Source organism: Falco biarmicus, chromosome 2 (assembly GCF_023638135.1).
Source record: "Falco biarmicus isolate bFalBia1 chromosome 2, bFalBia1.pri, whole genome shotgun sequence".
NCBI classification, from domain to species: domain Eukaryota; kingdom Metazoa; phylum Chordata; class Aves; order Falconiformes; family Falconidae; genus Falco; species Falco biarmicus.
This window is the reverse complement of record NC_079289.1, coordinates 91,138,395-91,162,513: the sequence shown is the minus strand read 5'-3', so window position 1 is coordinate 91,162,513 and position 24,119 is coordinate 91,138,395. Positions and strand designations below refer to the sequence as shown.

Sequence of the window (24,119 nt, the reverse complement as noted above, 5' to 3'; positions counted from 1 at the left end):
TGCTACTATGCATACAGGGTTTGAGAGGCTCATCAGAAGAGCTGGGTGGGGGTTGGCATACCCTTTAGTAGAACTCAAGTGGAATTCAGCAAATGAGGGAATAACAAATAACCATGAAGGGAAGCAGGAGGTGGTGGTGGTGGTGTCTCCTTTTCCCAGTTTCCTTCTTCCCTCATCCTCCCCTGTCCTACAGTTTATTGTTATGTACCTTCCCCTCCTTCAGAGGCTCCTGGATTTTTCCTCTCACTAGGTCTAATCCATCCTCAAGCAAGCATCCTCTCCTGTCCTCCTGCCCACACAGCCTTTTCTCAGGTTCCTCAACCTGGGGGAAGGAGAAAAGGAAAGGGAAAGGAGCCAGGCCTGGGCCTGCCTTGGCTTCCAAAAGGCTTTAGACAGTTTAAGCTTGAAGGACCAGCTCAGTGAGCAGAACTAGGAGTGGTATGTATTATGACCAAATACTTGGAGGTAGCCTTTCTCTCACCATTAGAGGAATCTCTTGCTACACATACAGGGTGCTGGGGAGCTGTAACAGGCTCATTGATGCTTGGGATAAACATCACTGTGTGCTCAGCTTCTTATATCCACCTCTGGGCAAGTGCAGGCAAGTGCACTACAGATGGGATCCCCACCAAACAGAGCCTTCAGGTCTGACCTGGCATACCCTCTCTTACGTCCAACAACCCTGCTCTCATTTCTGCAGCACAGGCAAAACCACACAGGCAGGGAAAGCAGGCAGTTCATCACTCTTCCTACACCTGTTTCCCCTCCCTGCCCCATTCTGGTGCAAATTCCGAGGACAGGGTTTTGGAAGTTTTTGTACTTGCCACTTTCCCATACAAGCCCTACAAAGGGGATCGATTTTGCTTAGCTGCAAAAGGTTATTACAGGAGGAAATACTGGGGAAGGAGCATGTCAGGCCAATGACGTCACCGAGGAGGAAACCTCCTACCCTTTGTTTCTGGTTTTTGCCATTTTTCTTACCAGAATTTGAAATGAACGACATGACAAAATATTTTAAAATTAATTCTCAGCTATTATGCAGAAGCCACAATCAGTATGTTACTGCTGTTATGACAGCAGTGTATTATTCTGATCCCACGCAGAAGTGTTTTACCTCTTTTGCAATGATATTTTGATCAAAAGATGGAGGGCAGAAAGTAGGGAAGATTAACAACAGCAGATTTCTAGAGCCTTTTTATCTAGGAACTTGGGAAATACATTCTTCTGGCTTTTTTTTTTTTTTTTAAACCACTGCCCCCTTTTCCCAAAATCATTAATTCTTTACCAGTTGCAGTAGCAGTGCTAGTGTTTTCTACACAATGTCACGTAGAGACACACACACACACACTGCATTCAGAGATTCGCAACAGCAATTGGACTCATTAGACCAAAAAAGAACTTTCAGTGATCTCAGCAGGAAGAGTAGAAGACAGGAAGGGTATGAAGATGCTTCAAAAGATGTATGAGTAGTTCTGTTCTGTGCTAGAATCTTAAACCAGCCTAGATTCTTCACTGCTTTAAGTAAGAAATTCTGAATTTGTCACTGAGGAAAAACGAAACAACACATTTTCAAAAACATTATTTCAATTTCACAGACAGTAAACAAAACAGTATGAACAATCTTTTCCCTCTTATGGAAACATTTTTTAAAACTAACTTCTGGAAAGCTGGTGCTTTATCATCTGACAGTGAGAGTCCCCCGTATGTTAGCATAAGTAGATGACTATTCTGGCAGATCATACAAAAACCAAGACACAAAAAAAGCTTTGGGAAGTGTTTTTGATGTACAAGCAGTAGTAGAGTACTTATAACTATGGTCATGTGCATTTGCAAAATAAATAAATCAACATTTAATGCAAGTCAGTAATCAACTATGTTTAATGCTACCATAAAGAGTTGCTCTGCCATACATCTCCCAGTGGATCTTACCTCCTCCTCTTTAAGCTTTTGTCTCCGTTTTTCTTCAACAGCGGCTCTCTTCTGTTCTTCTCTCTGCCTCTGTTCCTCCAGCCTTCTCCATCGCTCCTCCATTTGCTTTTCATATTGAAGTTTTGCTCTTCTCTCCTTCTCCAGTATCTGCTGTTCTCTAGCAGCTTCAGAGAGAAAAAGGTGCATTTCACTTTATGCAAATTTTCTTCTGCTTTAAAACCATTTGATAACATGACACAATAGTGTAAAACAGCAAACAAGTACACAGGGTTTTAGTTCACTAAGATCAAAAATATAGTGCACAGAAGCGCTGGAATGATTAATAAATCTAAACGATTTGCTCAATAAATAAATAGGGAAGCTCTCTGTACACAAGGTGACAGTTTGTGCCCCTTACACCTAGGTAAAAACAGTGTACGGAATAGTTAACAATTCCTTTTTGGTTATGTTTCAAATTCCTCTGTAGCTTAAAGCCAAATGCTTTTTCACACATAACAAATGTTCTCAGTAGTGAATCAGTCATACATGTTGAAGCAAAAGCCCTTAGAATTTCTTTAAAACTGTGCTTCTCGTTTTGGGGCTGCCTTCAAAACAATACATGAAAACATACACTAAATTTTCTATGATGCTTTAAGAACACACCATTCTGTTCATTAATTGGTGTTACACTGTTACCCACTTCTGCTTCTCTGCATGAAAAAAAAAATTACTTCTGTTATTGAGGGTTTGCCCAGCTGTTTATTCCAACTGGAGTCATAATCTTCTTGAAACATTAGCTTGTTGTCACAGAAATTCAGACAGCAACATTACATACAGGACTGTTGCTTCAGGTCTGCATAGGAGAACAAGTAGCAGAAGTTACTGTGAGAAATCATGAGGAAAAATCCACTTCTCATGCAAGTGTATTCCCTAAAAAGGCAGGGAAGCAGAGTTCAGTAAGCATGCTTATATACACGCAAGTGTGTATGTCACATACCACCACATATATGGCCGATATCAAAGAAGGAATATTCTCATGGTTGCCAGGCTAAGAACTTGAAAGTTAGGAAAAGCCAGAATTAACACTGTTTTATACAAGAGCTAGTCCTTCATCCTGCTCACCTAGTCAACTTCAGTGTGCTTCTTCAATTCCTGTTTCCTTGTACAGAAAATTTTCACCCTTTTAACTCTCTCAGTATCTTCCCATCAGTCCCAGACTCTTCCTTGCCAAGCCATCTCAATTCCCTCTTCTCCGATCAGCCTTACTCCCTCACCTCCTGCCCCCAAGCTCTTTAACCACAACTGTGACCTTCACTACCTCCTTAGCCCCACTCTACCCTCAAGCCCTTGGTTTAAAAGCCAGAGTCCCTCCAATACCAGGCCCTTTTCCAACAGTTGCATTTCTTTCCCTTGAATACTGGATCCTCCTACAATACTTCTTTTTCACATCCAACCTGCTTTACAGAACAACTTCTACCTTATTCTTGTTAGAAATAGTTGATGTTGTCTTCCCCTTTTGCCTTGTGAGAAGTCACCATTCCTTGCCCTGAGGACAGGGCAGTGTGAGAGGGGTGTCAACTGCTGCAGGTGAGCCTGGATTTGTACACAGATAAAGAGTTACCTCAGGGACAGTGGAAGACAAGTGACCAGTCACTAATTATTAATGACTACTAGCCACATCAAGTAGAGCAAGTGAAAACAGCATGCTGGAGTTGATAAAACCCAAAAATAAAGTGAGGTGTCCAGAGATTGCACTATTACCTTCCGAGTAAGCAGGTTAAACCCAGGACTGATTCTACACAGAAAAGCAAACCATTCTGTCATCAGGAACATACATACAGTTCTTATTCCTTGATTTAGTGATACTAAACCACTGATCAATGAGTTTTGGCTTTGGTGAAAAGGTCATTTCATATTGCCGCAAAGTACCTGCTAGCTGCATAAAGATCTGTCCATCTAGTGAACTTGCTGCTTTTTTTCTGAACTCCTAAAAGAAATTTGCCACAGGCAAACTGTAACCAAAACCCAGAGCTCCTCATTCTAGAAATGGCCTTAAACCTAAGAAAGTATGTTTCCAGAAGGCATGTATGATGTCGGGACACAAGAACTGCAGAGAAGCCCTCCCAAATCCCCAGGGCCAATAACTCCCAGATTCTCCAACTTTTTTTCCCCTCTCGTCTCTTCTGCTTTTTAATCCAAGTCCTTTCCAATCTATTCATCATGTCACTTTCTCAGGAACCAGAAAAGAAGGGATTATCAAGAGGACAGAAGAGGTAGTCTGGATTGAGTATCCTTAGAACAGATGTAAACTACAACTCCGGCTGGTGCATGCCTCATAGACAGAGCCTCTGGGGAGATTAAGAACTAAACACAATCAGATTTTCACAGAAACTACCAAAAGGAATCTTTGCTCACCAAGCCCACAGTACAAAAAAAAAAAAAAAAAAAAAGTCAATGGCCTCAAGCCTCAGGTTTTGTCAAGAAATGGTCAACAGTTTATTTATTGTGCAAAAAACAGTATTCTCCTATGACTTTTTTCCCACAGGTGTCCATAATGTTTTATTTGACATTTCCTCAAAATACACATCTAGCTTAAATTTTACAAAATCATAAACCACTGACAATTCCTTCTAACAGGTATTGTCAGGGGCCTTTCTTGTTACTACAATGAGGATAAGTGAAGGTAACTGTTAAACATACATATACAAATGCATATATATTCAAAAACAATGCTGAACAATTAATTTAATTCATATATAGATATGAAATTAACTGTGTATACACCCATGCACCTTTTTTTTTTTCTCCCTTTGATTTCCTCAGCATTTCCCTGGTGGTATTAGTAGATTAAAAACACCTGAATATTTTAAAAACTCTGAAATCAATGCTTATGTTATTTAGGAAATGAGTATTTTTTCTCATTGTCTTGAAAGATTACACATTTTAAACCTTATGGAAAAGTATCTGCTTCATGCTGTACTTAACAACTCCATAGTATCTTTTAATATCGCTAAAACTTAATGAGACTAAAATTGAAGCTGGTTCACCAAATCATCCTACTTATTATCCTAAGTATTATTCAAGGCTTATTTAGTATTTTTACAAATCACAATTGTAACACTCAGTATCTTGCACATAAACCTATATTCAGAAGTACATAAAGAAGAAAGTCAACTTGTAACTATAGACTATTAAATATTCAAATGGAAATCGCAGAAGACAGATTATTTTTTATAATTTAATGTAAAAGTAGTAATATAAGTGATAAATACTAGGAACAGACTGAATCACAATGTTTAAAATTCAGAACAGAAAAACTGTCATGTTAGTAACTTAAGTCTATTAACACATATACATAAATAATACATACACCTCTCGCCATCTTACCAAAGTATTTCTCCCTTTCTTCTCTCCTCTCCTTTGCCAGTCTTTGTCTTTCATCAGTTTTTAGAAATCCATCAATGGCTGAAGTAAGAGAGATTAAAAAAAAAAAAAAAGTATTAAAAAAAGTGTTAGTAAAACTAAAGAAGCATCCAAAGATCCAAAAGAACTAAAAAAATCCACCAAAAATAAATATCTACTGCATTTAACAACCCCAACAACAAAAACTATTCTGCACTTGTATGCAGGCCAATTAACAAACTGGGATTTGGACACATCCTGAGCAGTTTCCTACCTACTGCTGAACTCAAAGCACAGCTCCTCACTGTAAATGCTCGACTCCTCTTCTCAGAGCAAACAAGCATGCTGTTAGTGCTCGTTTTAAAACTTAAAACTTTCTTGGGAAAAACCATAAGGATAGAATTAAGAGGTATTAATCTTTGTTAAAAACCTCATTCTAAAGTTTTTGGCTAAAAAAGAAAAACGTAGCTCAGGAAAGCAGTATGCAGCTCTTATAGTCTAATGCTATGTAGAGTTCCAGCCTTCATATTTATGGCTTAACACAGCCCCACAGCTTCCTCGCCCACAGCAAACCACTAGCCCCAGCTCATTTCAACAACGAGCAATTAGCTGGATGAGGCTACAGAGGCAGCAGCCCTCCTGCCCTTTTTTCCTGGTAGGAAACACTTTGTTTCCTGCTCCAGCTGGTATCTAAAAGCAGGTTACTTGTTTGGGAGGAGGCTGCATAAGGATGTGCTGTACCTGAATCCAGACACCCCAGTTCTTTGCACAGCATAAGCCACTGAAAAGCCCAACTTAAGAAAGCAGGGAGTGACACACGAGGTGCCTCGGGGTCACCTGCCTGCATGCCCTGGAATGAGCAGGCAGACAGACCTTAGATGGACCTTCTGCAACACCACAGGTAAGCTCACCAGCAGCTAGTGACTTGATGGACCAGCTAAAGGATGGTATCCTTTCAAAACAGCTGACAGGGCCTCCAGTGCCCTCCTTTCACTCTTTGTTTTCAGGATCTCCTGGGGTCTTAGCAGGGCTCCAGCGCAAACAGGCACAGCATCTCACAGCACAGTTTACATAATTTGCAATCATTATTGGGGCTCCCTACTGAGTTGCTGCATTATAATTAAGTCCCCTTTCCCTTTTGCTCTAAGAACTGAAGTCGATAATTTTCTCGCATAAATACGAGTGGAAAAGTTACTTAGACTGTAACCTCAACTATCTTCCTGAACAGTCACACTTGCAGGCTCCTCTCCGAGGGCATCCTGCCTTAAAGATTCTGCGTAAGTGCCTTTCTGTAAAATGTACAGTTCTGCAGCAAGGCTGAAAACCAGCCTCAGTGGTCCCTTGTGACTGGTGTAAAACGTAGGTCTCAGCTGTCCCCCATTAGAATAACAGCTTGCTTTTTCCCCAAGCAGCACCTTCAAACACCATCTCTAATCCTCCTCTGCAAACACAGACAGTGACTACTTGATGGCAGCCCGGCCTCTGGAAAATTGTAATTATAGTTCACAGCTGGTTAATTACAGCTAGAATTTGTGGGTCAAATACATATCTATTTATTACCAAAGACTCATCCTACTTCCATACTAGTCCACTTGTTTGTTCATTTGGCTGCATTTATTGTCAGATTTGACAAGTAAGAAGAGGAGGCAGCTCAGTAAAGCAACCACTGCAAAGGTTTGCAACTACTTTGAAAGGGCCTGCAATAAGTAACCAAGAAGGGGAATCCTGTTGTCAGCAGTTAAATTACAGCTCCAACGGAAAGCTTTCTCAATGATCTGAAAGTCAAAGCAGCATGAAAACTACAATTTAGACGAGAATCCGTAGAGAAGGTAAAATCAAGACAGGATCAAGAGCTGAAAGAGGGAAGACAGAGCTTGGGAGCAAGTGGAGGCTGGAGAAAAGGAGAAAGACAAGCAGAGGCAGGAGCTAAGGTCTTCTGTGGCAAGCGACCTAACTCTGATGGAGAGGTGGAACCTTGAGTATGGAAGCTAAGGAACGGGCAGAGGAACAGCAAGACAGTTCATGTCTATGGTTTATGTTTACAAAATCCTGCACTAGCTCCCCTCACTCACCTGCTTTCAGGAGAAACGAAACCTTATGAAACCCTACCCTTTTAATCTATGAAACCCACTGGAAAAATATGTTGCATTATGCTTGTCAATGAAGTTGCAGTAAACTTTGATTGCTTTGTGAATGCAACTGGCAGAAGCGGATCTAAAAGCTCCGGCCTTGCTCTCAACTACCATAGCTACCCAGAGTTGATGCACAATTTTTCAGGTTGGCTTTCTCAAAAGTGTGGATGTCTCAAATCCACTCAGGTAATATTAAAAGAATATCAAGGCTGTAATACCAGACATTTAAGAAATGAGATGCATCAGAATAGAAGCGGTCTGTAAAATCCTACTTTGTCTCCTTTTACGCACATATTATGCATTTTTTCCTTTTTGGTCCCTCCACTTATTCAGTGCATGGGATAAACCTCCTCAAGAAGTGAACCAAGTTCAAAGTGGTTAGTACTTCTTGCTTCATATTGTTCTGAAACTGGAAAGTAGACTGAACTATAATCTGAATTCTGTTTTGGAGGACAGTGCTCCAGATTTCGGTTACGGGCCAGGTGAAACAACAAATATATGGAACTGCTGCTCATTAAATGTGCAACACACCAATGTGCAAAAACACATGTGGAGGAAAATAGTATGCAACCTAATAAGTACAGGACTCAAATGCATATGCACGCAGCAAGAGTAGCAATAAAATAGCACAGGCATCCTCCATACTAGCATTTCTTAACTCAAACACTTGACTTCGTGAATCAGCATGCCTACCAAAAATCAGAAATTTGCTTGCCTTCAGAAAGTAAACACAGCTTTGAAGGACAGAATAACTATTCCCTGGGTAATAACTTGTACCTTGGGATGATGAAAGGCCAAAATTAGCATATTTACTACACATCTTCATATAATACGCATTATAAACGTAATGGGCACAGCAGTTACCTGTGGCGAGAAATCTGATTCATGACAGGAATTCAAATTCTGTTTAGTAAAGCAGGCTGTAAACACCAAGCCAGCGCTGTACCATGAAAATAACGCCATGCCATCTACATTTCCTAATACGACTGCCAGCAGAGGGCAGAACAAGGTTTCCATGAAAAAGGAAAGCCCACAGCAAAAAAGCTTTCACTGTGTTAAGTGACCTCAGGTTAATAGTCTGTATACTCAGCTTTGTCCTGAGCTTTCCTCATATTTACAACTAAGCCTCTGATCCCTCGGTTAGAGGCGTGTAGCAGCAAATGACATATTTAAAAGTCGGGATGTAAATGCAAGCTGGTTGTGCCTTCTGCCAGAGTAACGAATACAAAGAGATGCTGGCAGAAAGTTCTCTAATAACTCTTTATTCCCAGACCTGCAGAAGAATAAGGAAACTGCCCAAGTGACATCAAAGATTTTATTGTAAGGAAGCACACACACAAATTGCCGCTCCTTCTGCTCCATCTCCCATCCCTTGTCAAAAGCCCCTTTTCCAGAGTCCCCACTCTCAAAGGCAAGCATCTAACTGCTGGGCTAATTCCTTGAGACTGTGCCTCATTTTTCAACTGAAGAGGTCAGCTGCTCCTTTGAGACTTTGTTACAACAAGCATTCCTAAAGAAAAAGACCATAACTTAAAACTGGTTAAAATAGCAGCAGTCCTGCAGCAGTAATATAACAGCTAATGCTGCAGGACTTTTTCAATACTTTAATGTTACTTTGAAATAAATATTCACAGAAGTAAAAACTGACATGTTAATCGCAGCAATCGCTGCTTTGATGGGCAAAGTAAACCTATTCAGACTGATGAAACAGTGCCAGAACATGTCCACACACACTCTGCTCCACATACCACTTGCATAAGCCTCTTGCTGGTTGCTAAAGACAGAGGAAGGCTGTCCTGTCCTGATGAGACACAAGGCAAGCTCTGTCTTTTGAAATCCATATCCTGTTTCTGGTTGAGAAAACAAGTACTCGAGCAGGACAATCAGGTTATTGGAAGCTGAGAGTACATTTCAGAAAGACAAACCTAGCTGCTTGGACATCTCCTGTCCTGAAATTCACACCTGAGTAACTGCCAGCAGATAGGGCGTCCATTCATATTTTTTTTTCCTACTCTGCTGTTGAATGCACATATACATGTGTCTTCTGTAATATTCCACGGTATTTGGTTTCACAATGTATTTATATAATAGCACATATCAAAGTCCTTGATAGCAGGCATCCCAAGACAGAGGGGAAGTCAGCTAAGGATCTGAGCACAGCTCTCTGTAACTGTGTTCAACATACTTAGTTTGGTCATCCTATATGACCACGTTCAACAAGTTCAGACCTTCACCGCTCTATGTGACACCATCCAACATTCTCAGACCTTTGCCACAGTGTATGTCATCTACACTGAAGTTGCTGCATTGGTGAAATTCCCAGTTTGGATGTACTTCTGCCCATGGGTAGCCTTGCCAGGGATGTGGTGAAGTGGCCTGTATACCAGAACAGAGCTGCCTGAGAGCACTTAAACCCACTGCTTTGCTGGCAAACTCCATTGTTTCAAATAATAAAATCTCAATCTATAAAATCAAGGTTTTGCTCCCTAAAAACCTGCTTTCTCTCCCTTGAGACTGTTATTTGCAACCACAGAGAACAGAATTTTCCACCTGCCACTGCTTCCCTCTGGGTACAAACTGAATGAAGAAATGTTACGTTCAAGTTTTCAGTTACTGACTATACTCAGAGGGGAAAAAAAAGGGGTGACACTGCATGTGACTGTACCTGGATGACACTTTCTATTGGCAAAAGACACTTTGTCTAAATTTTAATTGTAGTATGTCACTGAGAAGCTTTCAGGTAGAGTCAGCCTGCAAACAACACAAGGGCTTTGCCGGTATGTTCAGTAAGATTTAGCGGATTGTCCTTTTTTTTAATAATTATCTTTTAAAAGTTTTGGGTTTTTTTAATTGAACAAGCTGTTTGTTGTATTGCACTCAAAAAATTAAATACAAAGAATCAGAATTTTTCCAGTTTCAGCCACTTAATTTTATTTTCATGTTTGCCAGGCTGGATTTCAAATATAACCAGAAAAGCAAAAGGGACATTTTCCATTATGCCTAATTAAAATACCAGGATCGCTATTTGTTGTTATAAAGATGTTAAGTAGATGAAGTCATTAAGGGCAGACTCAGCTGCCAAACACAGTGACATTTCAGACACCTCAGGCTGATTGTCTGAGAGGTGGCCTGGCAGATAGGACACGGATGCTGTCAGGAACCCACAGGCCCTGGTGAAAAGCTAGGACACAGAGTGTCAGGAAGTACCTGCCTTATGCTCCTCATCTCCACCCTCGATTTTCAAATTATTTGTTTGAATCAAGAACTTCAGCTATACATCACACAAACATTACAGTAGCAAAACATATCCTACTGGTATGTTTATTTAAGTTTAAGGTAAAATCACTCCAAAATGCTGGCCAAGTAACTTTAAAATTAGACATAAAAGTATATATACGTCATTTGGTGATGACTTATAACAACAAAAATATCTTCTATTACTGCATGAAGGGGAAAAACTTGCTAAAATATAAAAGGCAGGTATTTTCAGTTCTGTACGAATCTGTAGGTAGGATTTTCCTCCCCTTCTAGCCTGTTCCTGCAGCTTCTTACTGCAGGTAATTACAAAAATTGCACAAATAAGAAGGTGAATGGTGGAGATTCAGCTGTAACTTTTTTTTAAACTTCAAAATAAACCCGGAAACACTCAAGCTTATGAAGACAGTTAAACATTTAATTTCTAAATTCAGGAGTTAACACTCTGTATTCCTACATTTGTCAATACAGATACCAATTAATCCTTTCAACGTTACAAATGAAAATTTTGAAAAAGTCTCTAAAAACGTGAGCGCGTATCATGCACGAAGAGAACTTTTATTCCAGTATATGAAAAAAATTTCATCTTAATCATATGTTCTCTAATTTTTACTATTCATGAATAGTAATTTTAATAGCAGATACTGATATACTTGAACACAAAATTCCATTTCATAATGATTTTTTGTATTTATTCTATGACTGCAGTTAATTTGAAAGCACCTTCAGTAACTTCACATGAAGCTTTCAAATGAAAAATTGTTCTCAAGAACTTCTAGAAATAGTTGTATTTCTCTGAAAACTTCATCTTTGTAGCATATATGCAACCCATGCATGCTGCATTATCTCTTAAATGGTGGACACGTATGTCGGAGTTTCTATGCTGCAGAATAAAGCCTGTACAGAGATGCTTACAGATGGCAAACAGGGATAAAAGACAGACCTGCCTCTCCATCCTGCTCCAAGGGAGTGTATTATACTCCCTTTCTCTGCAATAAAAACACTTTCTAAGACTCTTGACTCACAAGGGGGAGGGAGAAAGGAGACAAAAAGGAAGCGGGTTTCCTTTTGCTTATACATCTTTCATCCAGCAATTAGTTACCAATGGAATTTTTCCAATGGAATATTCCTCTGCTAGAGGACAAATAGGAAACTATTGTTAATGCCTTATATAAAGTTTTAATACAAAACAAAACGTTCATACATGTAAACATTACATTCAAAGCCTTAGCTAACAGTTCTCAAAGCTTCAAAACAAAGCTTCAAAGTCGCTGTTGCTCTAGTGGCCATTGATCAAAGCATGCACAGCTCTACGCACTGGCTCCAAAGCAAGCTGGCAGGTAGGGACCCAGTCAGACTTTCATGCCACTCCTGCTCTCATGCAAGTCTCATGAATTATATATTTTGTGGAATATCAGCAGAACCAGAATTTAGCATCAAGATATTTCTACAAAAATGTTGAGAGTTGAATAAAAATTCTAAAATTAGATGAAAGAAGTAGCAAAAAAAAAAAGGGGGGGGGGGGGGGGGGGGAATATGCCTGAAGATTCATGTTTGTTTATAAATGTTTTTATGAAAATGTCTAGTCTTTTTGCCTAATTGAAACTGATTAGACGCATCTGCAGTACAATCTAAGTTTAGGGAGACTTTTCAGACCTCTTTTATTAAAGAAAGGCCATTGCACAACATCAGAATCACAACTAAAAAAAATTATTTTTAAGAGTTATCCTTTAAAACAGTCTAAGCAGGGCTTTATGGGGGCCTTGGTGTTGGTTGGTTTTTTGTTGGGTTTTCTTGTTTGTTTGTTTTATGGGGGTTGAGAGGGTTTGGGGAGGGTTGGGGGGGTGTTTTGGTTTTTCTTGGTTTCCCACATACACACCTTGCTTTTAAAAAAATTTTTTTCCAGTAAACATAGAAATTCTCGGTATAAAAGACAGATAATCAAATTTGAAGATGCAGGAAAACTATGGTTTTTAAAATTGATCTTGTCACAACTTTAATTATATTATCAGAAAAAGCCCCTCAATAATATTAACCAAAAATAATAAGATAGCACTTTCCCTCTTCAGATACTTAACTACACAACACTTACAATGAGGAGTGGAAAAAAGGCATAATCCAAAATGAATTAATGCATTCATAACACTGTCTTGGGAACAGATTCATCCTACACACAGCCACTCTGTCTGAGGAAAGCAATCCTTTTTAAACCTGCTCCCTGAGCAAGTAAATAATCTTACAGTTCTGGGTGGGGGCAGGAATCAAATCAGCAACTTTCTGGAAGAGGAAAAGACTACACATTCTGAAATGGATTAAAAAAAAAGAAATAAACAAAAACAAATATTGCTTCTAACTCACAGTTAACAGTTAAAAACTAAATGCAAGTAAGGTTCACGAAGGAATAATTGCTGTCACCAGCTGGAAATTATGTACTAAATCAAGCAAACCCCCAAACCCATAAACATTACAAATAAAACAATTATTTTTCCACCACAGAATTTTTTTCTTCTTTCGTTCACTCACTACATACCTCCTAAGTTAACAGTTGTCCCAACATGTATTCAGAATTCATGCATTTACTAACTTGCACTGACTAGTTTCACTGACTTCAGCAGAACTAACTGGTTAGAAAAGATAGAAATATCTTGTTAGGATCAGGAAGCCTTTGCATGCCCCACCCAAGTCTGAAAACAGGTCCTATCACTCATGTACTATCATAATAAATGGAAAGCACACTTGTTACAAGGAGAGCATCTATGAATACTGTAAACACTGCTTGCCTAGTTCACTTTCTGACCTTTGCAAAAAAAAAGCCTAAGACAGTAACCTAAATTCTAAGACAAATTCAATTTCTTTCCGACAACTTTTGTCACCAAAAGGAACTAATAAAAAAAGCTGTGCATCTATAGTGGAGACTAACATACTTCAATTCCTCATTAAAAGTGTTTCTGGACTTGCAATGCACTTTATGTATCAACATCTGCTGATGTTATACAGTTGTTATTAGGTATTAGATAACCAGAGCTCAGTGAAAACTAGCATTCCACTGATGCAGGTATTTTTAGCATCAGCAAACAAGATGGAAACTGTACGTATCCATTTGTCTCACCTCCAACTAGTTTGCAATCCTCAAACGCACATTAAAACCCACTTCCTATTCAAGTTAATTGGCTTTGCTGTGTACAGCATTGAATAGCAATCTTACACTTTGGTGGTTTTGCAGTTTTCAATGCTATGTTCCGCTTTCACATGGTAGCTGCAGTGCATAAAGGCAGTAAAATTGAACGGAGAGCACAGAACTGCTTTTCTATAGCCAAGTAGCAAGCGCTTTTGTGGTAGTCTTTACAGCTACTGCAGTCTTGCACAGCCCCCGCGTGGGCAAGGAGCTGACCTACAGCTGAGGTGCACCACTCATTTCACTGCGATTTTTTTTTTCCTCTGCTGACAGAGCAGACGTCTTATGCTGTAATTTAAAACCAAGGGGTGCAGGAGCCAGTGTTTGCAAAGATGATTATCTGAAGAAAACAGACAGCTTACCCGATGCAAGAACTCAGAAAAGTTAGAGCGTACTAGGCAGAGCTCCTGTCTTCATGCTCTTCAGTGTCACTGGCCTTGCGACCTGAGTAACATTCCCTTCGGCAGCGGACAGTGTGCTGCCTCCACCCCCAGGCCAGACATCCCTGCAGCCAGGACCCCTCATTAAAATCCTACTTCGCGGTGAAGGGGAAAGTTGGGATGATTTTCCCACCATGGCAGTAGCTCACATGTCAAGCTGCCCAGCTCAAGGCACTGAAGCGCACTGCTGAGGGCCATTATTCTGCTGCCAATGCTCCTTTTATCCAAAACTAAACTTTCACAGCACCAATACAGAGCAGCTGCAAATCTCTGATTTCAGGTGACTTGGGGCTCACAGGACAGTGTTTCAGGGGAAGCCCTGGCAGTTTCTAGACAGCCTGCTTTCTTCTGTGGTCTCTGCCTGTAGGTCATGGGCCCCTGGAGGAAAGCAACTGCTTGCAGATGTGCCAGTCTGGGAGATAGAAAAAGTCCTGTAATCAAACTCTTAATTAACCTCTATGTCAAAGTAACCATACAAGAGCGTGACATGGCAAACAAAACTACAGCTTGCTTCTAAACCAGCTTCAGCCAGAAAGCGTTCTTCTGAAGCCCTGAATAAAAACGATGACACAGACTTGTCAGTATATCCTCATTAACTGTCATTAAAAACAAATCTAAGCATTATCACTGAAGAAACAATAAAACAAGGTTACTATCTAGAAATAAAGGGCTCACAGTGAGGAGACAGAGGCTTGGGAAACGCTCATTAATGAGGTAGCAATTTGTACAGTGTAGCACTGACCTTAAGCAATCCACTGCACATGTACGTACAGGGATGGCTCTGCTGAGTCCTTTTACTAACCGTTTTTCAGTTCCAAGTCTAATTTAACAGAAACTGCCATAGAAATATCTGTGCTTTGGGATTTGCTCCGAGTTGTAGAAAAGGTGTATTTAGAAAATCAAGAAAACATATTTGGCTTCTATCATTGCTTAGAGAGACACAAAGTGTTGCCAGCATGCTCCTTATTACCACAATATGCCTACATATTTTCTCCTAGACAGTACATTAACTTCTTCATATTATTTTCATTTCTCACTATACCCTGTTCTCCATCATTTAATCAGTGATGACTGAAGATTTGGAGAAGGCTTTAGGGTGTTTCTCTTCTGTTCTTTGTGGTAAGCAAGGTGAATACAGAGCATTTCACGAAAGAAGAATCCATTTGCAATTTTCCATTTATATATGTCTATTAAAAAAAGCACACATTTATGACTTACTAACATGACAAAACATGCACGTATCAAGGACTAATCTAAATAACCTCTACTTTGCTCTGCCTCTACCTGGTGCATTGCTGAAACAGCATATTATTTCACATAGAAGCAGCTACCAGATATCAGATGCAGAAAGCATGTTTTCCCTGTGATTTGGCAAAAGCCTCAAAGAAGAAACAAAGCTGATTAATCCAGAGTAGACATGATCAAGTGAACTTCATCCTTTGTTGACTTGACTGTGAATAGGAGGAAGAGTTAAAATGTTGCTTTTACTGTGCTTCACACTAATAGTGCATCCTATGGATTTATTTCAAGGGGAAGAAAAACATCCATTGATTATCAAAACCAAAACAATTTATTCTAGGAACATGCACCGTAGATCCTCATTGGGAGGGAAGCTTTTACAAAAAGCTTTTACAATTAGATGTCTGACTATAACTTTTTTTCTTGCATTTTAGTAGCTGTACAACACCAATGTATTTCCTATTAATAACATTACACATAGACACAGTTTTGACTAGGTTTCTGGTCAGTTTACCAAAGTGTATTCCATACAGCTCCTGCTTTTGGATGCCCCAGTCTTGGCCCCCAGATACAAATCATATAATTTAGTGGTGGAATCTGAATATTTGCCCTTTTTACATCCAGAACATTAATTTTTCCCTCTTGTGCTTCTATAGAGTTATTGGTCTCATCTGAAAATCTAATCCTTCTCGGTGTTGCATCAAGAGCCTAACATGTCCCTGTTGCAACTTCTGCCTAGTTTTCTACCTGTCCTTCAGCCGTGACCTTCTGACTCTTAAGGAAAACCACATGTGAAGTTTTCATTGCATGCAGTTCCACCTGGAAGACTCTGCTGAGACTTGACCAAGCACTGGAAACCTCAATGTCCTAGATAAAGAGAAATAAAAATATTTGCATGCATCCCTTTGCATGTAAAGTATGCACCTTTTTATGATCATTTATAATGATTTTTCTTGATCCAACTATTTAATATTAGCCACTGAGCATAGAAAAATGTCTGTGTTAAAAACCAAACCATGCCCCCAAAGGACACTGCTCCAAAAGAACATCATCCAACTTTTTACCCTTGAACAATGTTAAAGGGTCTGAATTTCTTAGAGCTTCCAGATGTCTAGGCAATACCCCTAAGTGAAGATTGCCTTAACACTGACACAGGCAATGTAATTTATGTACGGGGCTGGTGCAGCCTCTTGAAGGAGTCCAAGACTGCCGACAATAAGACACAGTTACAGCTTTAACACTGAGACACACTGGGTCTCACCCACTTTGGCTAAATCCCACCCCATTCTGATGGAAAGACAATGTTTGCATTCTGTGGAAACAGGCAGAAGGCATTAGATCTATTAAGTTAGTACCTGGAAGAGTATTTTTCAAGGGCAAGGGACAGTATACAGATGGACTGATACACAAATAAGGCTGATAATTTCTGCATCTGTTGAAAGAATTATGTGAACCCATGTTCTTAAATAGTATTTAGTTAGATTTTCAGTACTTCAGAAAGTGTTAAAATGAAGTCTGCCTTCTTACCACTGCAAAAAGAGAAATCTTATTTAATCTGTAATTTCTCAGAGGATTATTCACTGAGTTCCAACTATAAATTGTCTTGTTTAGGCAAATTCAGAACACAAATCACATAATATGTAGAGCTCTTAACCTGCAGAATAAATAAGGTATTTTACCAAACCAAAATTTCTCTACACAAGAGATGAGTGGATTGTGCATCCCCTGATTCTTCCAAGTCTCAAAAGACAAAGTGGGGCTTTTTTCAGGGTAAGAATCTGGAGCTTTTATGAAGATTTACAAAAATCTATAAAACTAAAGGATAAAACAGAAGTGAAAGCTACCTGTACAAAGTGACTACGCTGGATGCAAAGTGTTTAAATAATATACAAAGATGAACACACATGCTGAATCCAGGATTCACCACACACATGCCAACAGAAAGAGGCCAATTAAAACATAGTGGGTCACTAAACTTCGCAGTAAAGAGTGCTTAGCACAGAGCTCAGGTCTTGTGTTCATTATTTTTTGTCAAAGTTAATCTAAACTTTGGCCATGATGTGCAGCAAAGCTACACAGGATGAAGGGAGATTCCAGTTTGCATAGGTATCTCCCACCTTCTTTTATGACCTTCATAGCCCAAAGAGAATGGGGTCAAGAAATATATTTAAGTCAATAATATGCAACTTTCATTGTCATGACAAGACTGCCTCTGCCCTAGCTCAAGGGAAGTCCTGTGCAGGAGCATGTGTGTCAGTTGCTGCAGGGAACAAAGGAGGACTTGCAGTTTACCAAAACAGCACTGTTCAGCTAAAAAGCTGATGATAGCAGATGAACTTGAAGAAGTTATTTGCACAGAACATAATAAGCTCTAAAAGGAAACAAAGATAATTGTTTGCACAAGTGAACAGTATCATAAATGTACTAAGGTGATGATGATTGCTGAATTCACATTCACAATCTTCTCCTGTGGGAGATGCCACACAATACACCAAATTGAATCACGTGGCCAGACTTCTTTTTGGCACATGGATTTATTTAATGTTATGACACAGTCTAATAGCACGTGGTGTGGCTGTGTACATTGGAATAAAAAGAAAGCTCTTCAACAGAGGTAAATGCAAGGTGAATGCAAGAAACTGAAGGTCACATATGCTTGGCAGACAATACTTTGTTCTAATTGATTTTGAAAGCACGTGAATGGTGATTTTGTAATTAAATGATCTACATATAATACAATGTAGTTGTACATTTTTGAAGATGAAGACCAGTTAGCTTGATTTCTTCCAATGTGTGTTTAGACTTTGTAAGTCCACAATTAGCCTGTACATAGGTTAGATGGTTATTTCCTACTTAAAATTTACTTTTTAATTTTCTCTTGTCCATTGTTCCTCTCACCTTTTGCTGATGTTTCACAGTTGTGGTTTTAATAAAACAATTTATTGGCAGGAAATGTAATCTGACTGATGCTGCAAATAAAACACACATAGCTTTATTTGGCACCAGAATGAAGGTGTTTACAGTCAAAAGCTTGTAACTTAGCATCCACTTTGCATCAAAATAATCCTTTTATAATTCTTACAACAACTTGTGTGTCATCGTCTTTCCCTGCCACAACACCACCAAACTATGATCTTTCCTATGTGATTATTTTTCTTTTCATGCCATGAAACCAGTACGATGGAAAGATCTGTTTTTATATAGTACTTCAGGTATCATGACATTTGTACCAATGAATTTTGCTTTATAGTCATTCCATAGCTGAGTATCTCTTTACAATTAATTCCTCATCTTTGCCCCTAATATCTCACTGGGGTCTCTGCTGTGACAATCAGACTGCCCACCTCGCACAGGCTGCCAGAACTTAAATTATAGCTACAGAGTAGAGACAGATACAAAACCATCCTCACTCCAAGAACATCTTCAATTATTTAAAATAATTCCTGTTCTGGATCCTACAAAATTACAGAGGTTTTTAAATCTAAAAATAACTTCTCAGATATACTGCTGGTGTAAACTGACACAATCACGCAACACAATTATAGAAATACCATAAAATTATCAATAGATTGATTTTTTTTTCTTCCAGCAATCTATCAATTCAATACACTTTGTAGATTCAAGTTAGACTGTCATTTCATCACCTTTCTTTTGGTTTGCAATATATTTACTTAGGATCTACCATATATATAAACATGTCCTATTGCAATGATCAGGAAAAAAGCAGCAGCTGTGTTTTACCTCAGAAGTGACTGAGCTGTAGGAGAAGATGATTTCAATCAGTCATATGAAACTCATCTCCCATTAATTATGCAATATAAACTAAATTACAAGCAATAAGTAATTGCTAAAGGTATTAAACATTACTTGGAAAACCTTTAATTAAGAATTTATCCTGTTTACACACGGCACAGACATAGGACAACAGAAAAGGTTAATCCAAAGGAATTTGCAAGCAAAACAAAGCCCAAAACACACTATGACAAAACCTCACTAGTCCTCACAGAAGCCAAGGTCCAAGCACCCTGACTACTCACATAGTAACAGGTCTACTGGGCAGCATCAGAGTGTTGGGTAAACAGTGAAATTACCTTGCACCTATCCATCCTTTCTGTTTCACCAGTCAACTCACTTATTAAGAGAGGTTTTATGCAGGACATTGCCCCCTCGAAGACACATCTAGCACAGAGAAAGGACCAGTGCCACACAGATGGGTCCCAACTGAGGTTGTAGGCTGACTGCAGCCCACCTCTGGGCTGTTTCCAGTAGCCTCACCTCCAGCCCAATTCCTGCTCTTCCCAGCTGGGACCCCTGGACCCAACTGATCACTCTACCATGTAGGACCATCAACAGACCAGCACCCTGCTGTACCCACCCCTCCCAAGTGTTGCAGGACAGCACTGTGGGGAGAGGGCACAGCAAAGTACTACACTATTTCCAACACACAAAACTGAGTTAGTCCTTTGTTTCATGCAGGAGAACCAAAGTGCTCAACCCCGCATCTTTGTTACTTGCAGCCCAGGAGCACTTCACTGTAACTCCTGCACATAGGAGCTGGCTGCACACTATACCTGAACAGCCCTGTAAAGGCAGAGGATCTATAAGTGCAGTTTTTTTGCCAAGCTCCTTTTTATTTCTCACCCCTTTTACTGCAACAAAAACCTGCAGGCTCTTTTCCACTTCCAGGAATCACTGACATCAAACAAGATGATTTTTCACCACATTACACAACAACAAAAATAACACCCAGTAATAGGGTGTTATCTTACTAGTCCATCCACTGGATGACAACTGAGTAAAATAACAGCTCTGTCAACAGCAAACAGCATACCAGGTTTCAGACATTTTTAAACACAGATGTCTCCTCAAGCCCAACTTATGTGAATCACATTACAACAAAACACACTTTGTAATATTTATTTTTCTTTTTTTTTTAATAGAGGTTTATGAAGTGTGAAGTACTTTTGTCAAAAATTAAAGTGTTCAAAACTAGTATTACTATGTTATTCTATTTCTATTTTAATAAGCCACACATGCCCATTACCCAAGCCTATGATCATGCTGGGCCAGATACTTTATACATAAAATATATTCATAAATAAACGATTCTGTTAACATGCAGAAATGGCTGCTGGTGCACAAGTCACCAGAAGCCAGCAAACCATCCATTTGCTCACTGCACAGGGGTCACCAGCTGCTAACAGATGGGAAGGGAAACCTGTTCTATTCTGTAACATAGACCCGAAAAAAACAGCAGCTGCTCCTGCATAATGAGCGAGAAGTGATCAGATAAAGAAGACCTGAGGGGAGAGAAAACTTTATAGATACCTGTACAGCAGTGTCCATTGTCTGGTTCCACCCCCTACCCCAACACCTTAACCTCCCTTCTTCTTCTGAAGTTTTAGGACATACTGCTCATGAACACTTCCCCAGAATAAAGGCTGGAGTGTCACCAGGTTTTGAGTGCTGAAATAAAAACACTTCTTTTTTGCCACCTTAAAAAGCAAGTCTTAAGAGGATGCACGTCTCAAACACACACTTGCTGAAAGGCAGACTCCTACCCTACGTAATCCATCAGGGCAGATCTGCCAGATCAGGGCTACTTGCCTATTAAACCTGCAGCTCAAAAAGTCCAAGGTGACACGTCTATCAAAGCGCAGTTGAAGAAGGTCCACATACTTAAGAAACACAACAAAACAAGAAGACCCCATACATACAGGTTCTGAAGTTCTAAAGTTGCTAAAGTTAGACGCGGGAGGAAATTTGAAAAGTTTCCGTTTGAAAATAGGAAGTATTCAAGGTGAAAATTAAATCAGCCTGCTTTGCAAACAACTCTAATTATTAATACCATGTAGATCCAGCAGATGGGAGAAAATATCCTGCATAGTGCAGCTGAGAAAAACAACAGCAGGGAAGTAAAATCATTCTTCTTTTCAGCTTTAATACCATGGCTAGCACTAAAAGTTACTTTCAGAAAACATACTGCAGGGTAGGTTTTTTTTAAATGAAAAGTAAAGTACAACTTCCTAAGAAGTCTTCCCCATAACAGCCACTGCAGCTGACAGAAGTCACAGCGATTCCCTTCTCTGTGTGGAAGAGAAGCTCACAAGGATGTTTTTGGCTACTACTTAAGCAGACATCATGATAATCTCAAAATAATGTTCCTAAACACTATTTGAAGAATTCACATCTGTTCCCCTCCTCTCAGAAACATGGGAAGTGTATGTATACAGGCCGTTCAGTTCCATTCTCGAAATTACTTTTGACAAAGACACCTGCAGCTAGTGATACCAGCAACTGACTTTCCTTCCTCTCACCACAAGTAGATGCAGGCTTTTTCTAAGCGCTTTCCATCTTTTAACCCTATGAAAAAATTAATAGGTCAATTACCATTACCTATACAAAGCTAATTTCGACACAAAAATCAGAGTAGCACTCTGTAAATTGTCTTTCTAGGTAAAAATATATATAATTTACACAGTGAACACATCATTATTTCAAGATTACTTGTCTTGCTGGAAGAGTTCAGTTGGAAGATGCTGTCTATTAAACAAACAGCTGAAACGGTTAAGGCCCAAGAACAAGGAAACTATCGTAAGCACCACAGATACTTACCTGAACAAAAGAGGCTCAGATGGTTGTAGGATGGTTATAAGATAAGGAAGCCCAGAGAACAAGGAAACTGTCGAAGAACTAGATCCTTAGCTGAACAAAAGAGGCTCGGGATTGGTCGTGAGATAAGGAGGATGCCTGGATAATGTCAGTTTACACAGATGTGCAGGACTTAATAAAGACAAGAAAATTACAAGAGAATGGAAGAGACAGACAATCCCAACGACCATCCAGAGACCACCAGGAAAGATGACAGTGCATGCGGACCAGACACTTACATGTGTTAATGAGTTCCAGGAAATCTCATGTATATGTATAATTTTATGGTATATAGCCTCTGAAAGTTTGCCAGATTGTGGGCGCACTCAAGGTGGAAAAACCCCAGTGGGACCCCAGACCCCAGCGCTGCTAATACAGAATACCTGCTTAACAGTATTGTCAAAGTGCTGCTGAGTCTTGTTTCTTTGTTTCACAGCCAAAGACTGGATTAGCTCTTACACTTATTTTCATGTCTCAGCCATTTTAGATTGATTTACAGGATGAAGAGTAAACAGTAAGATTTAGAATAAGATTTGATTCATGCATGTGTAGATCGATTCCCCCCACATACATATATATGGTAGAAGCAGGGATGAGAGAAATTGAAAATCAAAACATAGAAATGTGTTCCAGTTTTCACAAGTAGAATGATAAATAGCACTGTGTGAACATTTATCTTTTAAAATACCTCTTCTGTTTGTTTATTCACCGGGGCTCACATGGCAGGCTTATTTAACTTTCCTGCCCCTAGCACTACTTCCAAGCCAGGATGCTCAGCAATTTACAAGGTTATCTGAAAGATCAACAGAAAAACCCCTGCCAGGACCTCGAGATGCAAGGCAGACCAGGAATGACCACCCCTAAACCCTCCCTAGCACAGCAGTGCCCCAGCAGCTTTCCCCACAAGGCTGGGATTTGCATGAATGGGCAGCACTGAGCATCTTACAGCTAGTTAAGAATTTGGTGGGGTAAAGAACAGTATACACACAAAGCTCCACTGGTGGCGAGTGTTACTTGAGTTTATTTTTAGATCTTATTTAGCACAGAAAAGCTGTATTTATATACACCTGAGAAGTACGGGTATATATACAATGCTGCTGAGACAACACTTCAGTGTTATTAGGATCATGACCTGTTTCTACCTTAGTGGAATTTGGCTGTAAAGCACCAGTATCCTGAGCTCTGCTATTTTTCCACATTTTGTTCAGTTTTCCTCACTCATTTTATTAAAAAGATAACATTTCCTCCCTGTCCCATTCCCCTCCCCCCCCCCTTTTTTTTTTAATAATTCAAGTTCCACCAAAACCAGCACCCTGCCTTCAGGCTCTGCTTATGCAGTATGTCCCTTCTCTGGCATGTCCCACACCTTCCCACTTAACAGTATAAATCTGTACTAGCTCTTCCCTCCCCTCAAAACCTTAACACCACAAACAAAAAGCCTTCTGCCACATTCAACACATCTCTTGCCTGCAGCTCTGTGGCTTTCAGTACCGCTGCCCTGCACACCACCACATCTTCTCCCCTGGTTTGCAAATTGCCCCGGGAAGCCGCCAAAACACTGCAGGGCCTCCCCCAATTTCTTCAGCAGGGCAAGTACCACTGGCCCCTCTCCTGCTGTCAGAGGGGACTGGCATGCCCCAGTGCACTAGCTGGAAGCAAACCCACACGCACGCTCACCGATTTGGCAGCTTGAGAAGCCCTCAGCCAGAAAACGGGCATCCTCCCCCAGGACCATGAAGTTAAGTCTTCTGGCACTCAGCCATCCCATTCACATGGGAGGGTGGTTTGGACATTTCCACGGGCTTTGCCAGCTGCAGCAACCCCCACCCCTGCCTGCTCCAGCAAGCCCTGCCTGACCTGCCAGCCATGCAACAGGCATTCCTGGCCTAGAGTGACTCTAGGCCACATATGGGCTTT

At 40.0% G+C, this 24,119-nt stretch overlaps 1 protein-coding gene across 8 annotated transcripts in view; it reads right to left on the bottom strand.

The window, feature by feature from the left end:
• MAP7D2 (MAP7 domain containing 2) overlaps window positions 1–24,119 on the bottom strand; it is an 84,848-nt gene that overhangs the window by 32,000 nt on the left and 28,729 nt on the right. For all 8 annotated transcript variants that reach the window (XM_056329505.1, XM_056329507.1, XM_056329508.1 and 5 more), the window contains exons 2-3: window positions 5,296–5,373; window positions 1,930–2,093 (exon numbers count right to left, since the gene is read on the bottom strand). In XM_056329505.1, the coding sequence (XP_056185480.1) occupies window positions 1,930–2,093; window positions 5,296–5,373 (242 nt within the window). The remainder of the gene's footprint in view (window positions 1–1,929; window positions 2,094–5,295; window positions 5,374–24,119) is intronic.